We start from the raw sequence: 9,160 nt of genomic DNA, 5'->3' as shown, positions 1-9,160 counted from the left end.
AATCATTAAATAATGAGTATTAAGTTTTACCAAATACCTTAGAATTTGACTTATTTATTTCAAAAGTTGTCATTTTTATATTTTTATAGGAAGAATATTTTATTATCGTTTGCTATATTTTTATTCATTCATCATATGAAAATACATATTTTATTTCCTTATCTAAATCTTGAAAATTTTACAAAAATAAAAGTAAAAAAAATAAAATAATATAAAAAAGTAAAAAAAAAAAAAAATATCATCTAACTACAAATAATGAAAATAAGTAATGAAAAGATAGGAAATCAAAACTATAGTCTGTTCAAGGGCGATCAGCAGTTACAAGGAGATTAGGAGTAAAAAAGTTTAACACTCTCTCTTGCAGTCTTGCTTGCAGCTTGTGACATGCAAAGGATTTGGTAAAACGACCATCTCAAAAAACAAAGTACAAAGCTGTCAAATAAATTACTTATTCAAGCAACAACCGAGTATAAGACGAGCAGGCAATGGAAGCAGAGAGTAGCACAAGAATTCAATGCCATTTCTTTGAATCACCTTCTGTATTTCTCCTTTCTGTTTGTCAAAAATTAGGTATTACTCACAGAAAAATGAAAATATCATGGCCAGCATCCACTATCTGGGCTGCTCGAGCCTGATGACTTAAATGAACGAGAAACTAAAAAAGGAGGGCAAAGACTAGATTATCTTTTGCCCAAATTTGAATATGCTTGGGACAGGAAGATACAGGCTGATATCAAGAACTAGACACCATGGACACATTTACATCTGCTAAACTTCATAGCTTCCTAGCATATGACCTTCATCGACAAATGACAATGCTCGCAATTGCATGCATATCACATTGTCAACTTTATACGTCCCCTGATTCTGAGTCACCATGTGATCCATGCAAATCTAAAGCCTGACTGGCAATCCGTAGTTGTGGAATGTCCTGATTGTTCCATCCCAACCTGCTGTAGCAATCACTAAGCCCCACGCCTCAGAAAGAGCTAGGTGATTATGGTTCTGGACATCGTTGTGTTGTTGCTGCTGCTGATGGTCATGATGGTGATGATCATGTTCTGGTGCACCCCATAGGGGAAGTTTCTCCTCAGGCCATGTTGCTCCACCTCTACATGAGCCATCCATGGAGAACCAATTACCAAGAGAAAACCGTTCGGAATCTCTGATCCAGGAAGTAGCCTCTAGGTGGTCCTGTGTCGGCGGACTTTGCCGGAGACTGTCACTACCTAAGCCCTTCTTCTCCGCTCCAGTGTCTGACCAAGGTATTGCAACAGAGACACCTTCAAAGAAGAAATGCTCACAGGACTGGACAGATTTCATTTGTTTAGATGACTGGGAACAAAAGCCATCATAGTTCCACACATACACACGAGAGTCCTCCCCAACTGAGACTATATGTCTCCCAGTTGAAGTAAATGAAGCTGACATCTGACTTCCTGACTTTCGAAGCCCTGTGATATTCAATAAACAATCAAATATTAACAAATATTTCAGCATGTTCACCAAATATTTAATTGATAGCCAAGAATGAAGAAAAACGCGTGTATAAAGCTAAGTGTTATTAGAACTCAACCTTCTAAGCATAGGTTAAAGCAATGCAAGTTTGTCAAAACCTTGTTATTTAATCAAATGAGCTCAGATACACTGTATGCGTAATATGCATATTATAAAAATGAGAACTACGGCATTGATAACCAAGAATAAGAGATCATGCATAAAGGTAAATGCTGACGATGTTCATCCATTGATTACAGCTGTAAAGGCTTACAGAAAAGCAATATTACTTGAAGCTCAGTGATATTTTCAAGGTATTCAGATGCAATGTATAAGAGTAAATTACTAAATAGGGTGGATCGTTTCATGATTACTGTGAGAAATTCTAGTATACATGCACATGAGACAAACTGAATAATGTTTTATTCAGTTATGAGATAACCGAGCTGCAAAGTCAATACTTCTAACCATGTTTCAAGGCATTTATGAAGGTAAACGCATACTTATGACCATGTTAGAGATTTCGTGCCCACCTAAAGTCAAAAGGAAAGAACTAAGAACCCAAAATATGAGTCATATTTATGTACATTGCAGTTTTTGTTTCATAGCCAGCTGACTACATATGCCTAAATGGTCTCTAAAGAGTGGTTGAAAATAACTAGTCAGAAGGTCCATTGAAATCCAGAAAATCGGAAACCAGGAAATGACTTGCAATGTTGCAAAGCAAACAGTCCTGAGATCTGATCTTAATATTATGATATTCGCTGACTTGCATTTATGGAACATTCCTAGAGTTAAAAGTACCGAAATATGACATGACTGAAAAGGAAACAAAACAGAACTCCACTAAGGAGAAAGGATGCATACCTTTGTATTTGTAGACAACATCAATCCCATCAAGAATCCGAAGCTTGGAATCTTCAGAAGTTATCATAACTTTTTGAGATTCTTCCTGTGAAAACTGCAAGGATAGGAAGACACTCTTATGTCAATATATTACTGAAATTAAGCGAGCATAATATTTACAATAATAAGGGCTTCATGTGCAAAACCTGTATGCCAGTAATCTTGTTGCCAGAGGTTTTCTTTCTACCATGGAAGTTTACCTTTGCATCCAGCTGAAGATGGTTGCCTGTAACACCATAAACAAATTTAGGGTGCTATAGGGGAAAAAGAACTATTGACCTTTGATATAAATTAATGACTCTGCACATACCTGATGCATTGTAAAAGCAGCAAGTGCCAGTTACAGAACCAACTATGAAGCCCTGTTTGCATATAAGAATACAAAATATAAGCACCATGCCAACAAAAATAACAGCAATGCAATTCATGGTGAGATCACTAACTCAGAATTATACTTTTCCATCTGGCTGGTAACATATAGCCGTTATCACATCTCGAACATCAGCCCAATCAACAACTCGCCTCTCTGACACTCCCCAAATTCGAACTTTTCCATCTATGGAACCGCTTATGAAATAATTGTCATCAACAGGATTGAACTGAATGCATGTCACTGGTTACATCCAAAAAGGAAACCAAATTATATTCCAGTCTTCACATAAGGAACCATTTCAAATAGTCATGAAAACAAAAACAAGTACGAAAAATACTGAAATAGGAAGATGTAACATTTGAATCTTATTATACTTACCATAGTTATTGTGTCTGAAAACATTAAGACATTCGTCATGCCCCACTTGCCATAACCGAACAGTTTTATCCATGGAAGAGGAAAGGAGAGACTGCAACCAAAAGTAAGTTTAGCATTAGATTCAACATGGACCCAAAAAAAAGGTTTAAATACAAAGATAATTCTGTAACACAAAATTGTAAAGTTTCAGCTGGATTAACTCACATTAGATTTGGACCAAGCCAGATCCAAGACATCACTGGCATGGCCATGGAACTCTTGCAGTGGCGACTCCTCAATCTGAAAAATCTTATCAGGGATAACAACTGGAGCATAACTTGGCTTTTTCCTCCCAAAACTGGACTTGCCGTCTTTAACTTCACAACCAAAATTACCTTCGGTGGTAAGATATTTGCAAGAGGCATCTGTTGATGTAACACACCATATGCGAACCACGCCATCTTCACCACCACTGGCCAGATACTGGCCATCTGGACTAAACTTCATCGTCCAGATGAAGCCCTTGTGAGCTTGAATCTCTTGTCCAATACAGAGTGCAGTGAATTCCATGCACCTCTTCTTGTTTTGCCTCACCTTCATTTGATTTATCTTGGGTGTTTCAGAAGTTTGCTTTGAAACCTGAGATGCAGAGGCAGCATCTCTTCCTTTCCTCTTGCTTATGAAGCGTTTCCACCAACTCCTTGTTTTCTTATCCATACCAAGATTCTTGCATCCTTCTACACAAGCCTGCCCTTCATTACATTCAAACTCTTGGGCAGAAGGCAAAAGCCCCCGAGTCTCCCCCTCAAAATCTATATTCTGTTTCTCTGACTGCTGTTGGTTCAATGCATCAACCATACAATTGGCTCCAACATCCCCTTCTCTTCCGCTACAAACTGAATTTTCCTCTGTACAATTAATCGATGAAACCGAAGAACTCGAGACTGCTCCGCTGCATTCTGTAATCCTTCCCAATTCCACCATCTCTGGAGGGTCTCCAAAGGGCTTGTCATGCTCAGGAACAAATTCAACAAACCCCATTCCGCGTAGAAAACTTTCCCTTCTTTCCCTAACACTCCGTGGCTCATTCCTCCAAATTTCATAATCCAACTTACCACAGCCTAACTCCTCTTTAGCACGAACAGACTCTTCACATGACAGGTGATCCATAGAATCAAAGAACACATCATCTTCTCCCTCATCAGACCTCAACATGTCTTTCAGTACCAATATTCCACATCAAAAACCAATCTCCTATCACCACCCCTATGTATCATTCAACACTCAGAACCCTTTATATCCCATCCAAACCCCAATTCACGGACCGAGTTTCACTCACTAAATAAGCCAAAAAACAAGACGCCACCCACAGCAAGCAATTAAACTAAATATAGAAATAAAAAATGGGTTTTCAAATGCAGGGGTGGGAACGAGGAACTAACCATGAAGAACCAATAATCTCATGACAATAGCAATGACTAGCGTTCTTGGCATATTCTAAAGCTCCAATTGGGATCCCAATACAGATATAAAAAGAATACCCAAGACCCAGAAATCGCAGAATAATCAAATGCCGGAAACAGAGACCAAAGCTTCAAGGTTCGAAGACTGTACCTCGATTTCAATGCAAAGCAACAGCACAATTCAACACAATTACCGACCCCCCTATGATTGTGGCTTGTGCAACACCTCCAAAGGTCAAAGTTCACGCATAAACACATATAAAAACAAAGCCACAACACCTCAACACCTCCAAGTGCTCTGCATTGAACCCACTATAAATTGAAGGGTTGGCATTGCAGGGAGAAAATGGCGGAGAAAGGAAAGGTGATGGAGAAGAACAAAGAGGAGGGGTGTGCAGAATTGTAAAGCTGCGCACCCCCTAACACCTCATCAACTGAAGCCGTAATGTAGGGGCTCTCGAGATCTGGGTTTCGGTGAAGATTTTGCAGCGCACGAGCGACAAACACGAGCGGCGCGGCCCGGGAAACAAGACGCTAGTGTTGTGCTTCTTTTGCAAACTCTTTTGGTTTCTCCAAAATCTCAATAACTTCTTTAACTTAATCTCTGCAACACAAGTGATTGAGCAAAGATTTCAACAACAAATCCAATTAACTAACCAAATTCCCACGTCAAACCTAACCTCAACCAATCAAATCCCGCAAACCCGATTAAGAAAATCCAAAATTGACACAAATTTCAGAAGCCCAATTCAAGAAATTGAAACACAAACCTGAAAATCTTTCACCAATTGGCGGAGGGTTCAGAACGCATAAAGTAATGGTTTCATAGATATATAGGAGTGCATTGGGACCGTACAGACTCAGTGATACGCTTTCTGAAGCAATTTTCTAAACGCATTAATGGCGAATTACGAGAAATATAAAGTGGAAAACGAACCATACAGGCTGTGACTACTACTACTACTAGTATGGTACCCTACAACGGCGTAGCTGCTCCTGCCAGAGTGTAGAGAGAGTGATAGCCTCACCTAGTGAAAGCTATCTGTCGTTTCAGAATCCCTTAATTAACACCACCACGTGTCTACTGGGGTCCTCCCACCACCATTAAAGCCTCTAACCAAGCGCTCAGCTCTGATTCTGAATCTGGGTCCTTTTTGTTTTTTACAACAAAATTACATATTTCCGGATTTGTGGGTTTGCTGTTGGCGGATAATCCAGAGCAGAGATGGTTCATTTTTTGGGTTGATTCTGGGTGGCTTTGGATTCCCAAGTTTGGAACTGAATACATTTGTGTGTATTGCAACATATGATACATATATGTACGAGTATCATGTGTGCCACCCAACTACCATTTGCAATGGCCATAAAAGGAGCTCTGCCTCTGATGCCCCTGTTTCCATTCTCATTCACACGGAGCTTTCATACCCATTTGAAAATTTGCAGAGAATTAAACACCAAAACGAAACCCAAAGCTACCTCTTTTCCCTTTCGTTCTTTTCTTATTTATTTTGGTTTCCAAAAGTGTTAATACGATTCAAGAACCAAAAGAAGAAACTCACGTGACTCGAATTCCAGCTTTGTTCTTTAACGCAAAGGTAGAAAGAAACTCAGAATCTTCACATTACATTTGGGGTTTTTTCGGAAGAGAGGCAACAGAAGAGAACAGAAACAGAAGCGTGGAATCGTACGGACAAGTGGAGGGTGTGCCAGAGTTGAAAGATGGTGAGATTGGTTTGTGTGTTGGAGGTGAAAGAACATATAGAAAGAGAAATAGAGAGAGAGAGAGAAGGAGAAAGAGATTGTGATTGGAATGTAAAGTGATGTGAGAGAGACGATAAGATGGATCATAGTCCAGTGACTGTGATTTTCAAGAATGGACCATGGATCGAATAATAGAAGCAGTATCTTCCAAAATTTTTATTATTATAATAAAAATTATAAAAATAAAACAAAGAGACAAAGAAGAAGAAGCCTAGTGTCACAGTCTAGAGGCCACTGTTATGGTTGTTGTGACCTGTGAGGTGATCATGGTGGGTCCCTTCCCACCTCTGACCTCCCTCACTATCTGGTTCGCCTTGACCTCTGCCCTTTTTCCATCATCTCTATTCCTAGTTTCCATATCATCTTATTGGGTTAAAATGTTAAATCTTTCACCCATGGGATGATTGGTAACAAGGTGTGCTGTACTGTAAGTTGTAATGTAACATCACTCGCCTGCATAGACCTTTACTCACAAGAGCCTCATGAGCGCGTGTACTAATGCGAGACAAGAGCATGGCTGATCGCCTCACACGTTGAGAACTTCAGAGTACGGACGACCGTGAAGTCCACTCTTGCCTCACCGAGTCATCACTATCCACACGCGCACTTTCTAAGCGCGTGAATAACACTCCTACGCCTCTTTTGAACAGATCTTTTGGATTTTATTTTGTCTTTTTACTAACTCTCATTTCTCCTAACGAGTTATTTTATTATTTCACTATTTCTACTATTACTCAGATATTTTTTTACCTTAATTATAATTTATAAAAATAAATATATATGATTTAAAAATAATTTTTAAATTAATAATTTAAATATAATTTAACTTAAAATCAATTTAAATCATTAAATAATAAATATTAAATTTTATTAAATACCTTGAATGTGAAAATGATTTTATTTTTTATATTTAAATATTTAATGTAGTATATTAAATAAATTGCACCACAAAATTAAAAAAAAATAATGGAAAAAATAGACTAGAAGTGAAATGAATTTCTCAATAATAGTTTTAAAGTGGGTGAAATAAATTATTTTTATAAAAGATTTATAACCATGTTAATTACAATATTATTTGTAATAAAGTCTTAATTTTTTTATAAAGATAATATCTATGTAAAAATAATTTTAAAGAATTAGAAACATTTTTAATATTTGAAAATTATTTCTTTATAAACATTTAGTAAAATTTTAAAATTCTTTTATAAAAAAAATGATTTTTTTTATTATAAATTTTATATAAAAATATTTTTTTTGTTAAGAAAACACGACTATGCTTAAGAATGTGGCATAAGAAACAATGCCACATGCACTGATATAAATATTATTACTTAGGATAGAAAATATTCCATAAGGCCTCCTGGTTTTTGAGCTTTGTGCCAGGAAACTTGGAGAGGAATGAGAATTTCAATGCTCCCCATCCATGGAAACACCCATAGAAAATGGTTTTCCTTACTATGTATCATTATAGCTCAAAGTTTTTGTTTCCTAAATTTAACTAAAAAATAAGCAAATTCTTAAATAAATTAGAAAAAAAAAATTGATGTCAGGAATCAAAATAGCAAAGAGATATCACTAAAAAGTTGAATTTTTTTTTTTTTTTCTAAAGTTTCATTTCCAAAATCAGAGGCTGAAATTTTCCCACTTGTGATGCAAGTGGTGCAGCATATAAAATCATCCATAATTGGTATCACTGGTCAATTATTGGTGTTGCTATTCTAATCAATAATGTATTGTGGGAAAAATCAAGAGATGTGCATGAGGCCACAAATTATAGCAAAATTTTAATTTTTCAGATTTATTTTCTTTTCTTTCCTTTATTTTCTCGACAAACAAACAAGCACATAGGTGAATGGAAAATAAAACAAATTAAGCAAAAAAAACTTAGGTCAGTAGTGCTAGCGAGAGAGAGAGGTCTATAATCATAGGCATTCATGCGGTTTAATGATGGATATGACTGGCAATCCAAACACTAGCATATATCAAAAAAGAAAAGAAAAGAAAAGGAAAAGAAATCCAAAACGAACATGGGAAAGCTATAAAATCAAGTCATCATGATGAGACCAAAGTCTAAGCAAATGATAATGAAAAGATAAGCAGCAAGAAACAGAAACCCCCACCACTAGAGATCATCAAGAAAGCACACAGATTCCCACATGAAATAACAAAATTCTAGTGAAAGAAATGTAAGCAAGTTTCCCATAGAAGAGAAAAGGGAATGAAAACTGACCTCCAAGCAAAGTCACAATGTCTCTGAAAAGCAAGTTGTGGGAAGAATATATATGTGTGCTGCATATTAGGAAGAAAGAAGAGGAGGAGAAATGATGATGGGGATGATGATGATGATGATGATAATACAAAGTCGTCTGTGGTCACAGCTAAATTCAACTTACTGATATACGTATATTAATGGAATATAAAATAAGGAAACTTTTGAGGACAGGTCAGTAGCCAAATAACCACCTAAGCATCACTTGGTCCCTAGTTGTTAAGGGGCATATCTCCGCTCGATCTTCTCTCGATTTCCTCTCATTTAAAGCCAAAAGTTGCACTCCCTTATTTTTAATCCAAATCTCAATCCCTTGGAGCCTTACCTTTATTATACTGTCACAGTATCTTTTTATTTTATACATGCCTTATTGCACTTGTGCCCTTTACATTTCTTAATGAATTCCTTTACAACTTTTACAATTAGGTGTCTCCATTGTTTAGATTTCTTCCAGCCACACCCTCCTTTCCAACAACCTTAATCAGACACACACACACTCACACAGAGACACATATTTTTGCTTTTAGTGATGGC

The 9,160-nt window shown here is 36.9% G+C and overlaps 1 protein-coding gene across 2 annotated transcripts; it reads right to left on the bottom strand.

Moving 5' to 3' along the window:
* Nucleotides 1-486: 486 nt before the first annotated feature.
* On the bottom strand, nucleotides 487-8,716 carry LOC100247276 (WD repeat-containing protein YMR102C). 2 transcript variants are annotated; one of them, XM_010651104.3, is made up of 8 exons: nucleotides 8,588-8,716; nucleotides 3,359-5,200; nucleotides 3,155-3,245; nucleotides 2,859-3,016; nucleotides 2,714-2,765; nucleotides 2,550-2,629; nucleotides 2,365-2,458; nucleotides 487-1,454 (listed from the first exon to the last, which is right to left on the bottom strand). In XM_010651104.3, the coding sequence occupies exons 2-8, from the start codon at nucleotides 4,346-4,348 to the stop codon at nucleotides 895-897; spliced, it is 2,025 nt and encodes a 674-aa protein (XP_010649406.1). In that variant the 5' UTR covers nucleotides 4,349-5,200; nucleotides 8,588-8,716; the 3' UTR covers nucleotides 487-894. The 2 variants fall into 2 exon arrangements, with proteins under 2 accessions (XP_010649406.1, XP_010649405.1); XM_010651103.3 differs by lacking the exon at nucleotides 8,588-8,716 and adding an exon at nucleotides 5,367-6,384.
* Nucleotides 8,717-9,160: the final 444 nt, after the last annotated feature.

The sequence above is a fragment of the Vitis vinifera genome, chromosome 4 (assembly GCF_030704535.1).
Source record: "Vitis vinifera cultivar Pinot Noir 40024 chromosome 4, ASM3070453v1".
Taxonomy (NCBI): domain Eukaryota; kingdom Viridiplantae; phylum Streptophyta; class Magnoliopsida; order Vitales; family Vitaceae; genus Vitis; species Vitis vinifera.
The sequence above is the reverse complement of the archived record's forward strand: the minus strand, read 5'-3'. Positions and strand labels throughout refer to the sequence as shown.

Coding starts and splice junctions, on each gene's coding strand:
- LOC100247276 (XM_010651104.3), bottom strand. CDS start 4,348: ATGTTGAGGTCTGATGAGGGAGAAGATGATGTGTTCTTTGATTCTATG. Junction 3,246..3,358: donor TGGCTTGGTCCAAATCTAAT/GTGAGTTAATCC, acceptor TTTTGGTTGCAG/TCTCTCCTTTCCTCTTCCAT. Junction 3,017..3,154: donor TTTCAGACACAATAACTATG/GTAAGTATAATA, acceptor GGATGTAACCAG/TGACATGCATTCAGTTCAAT.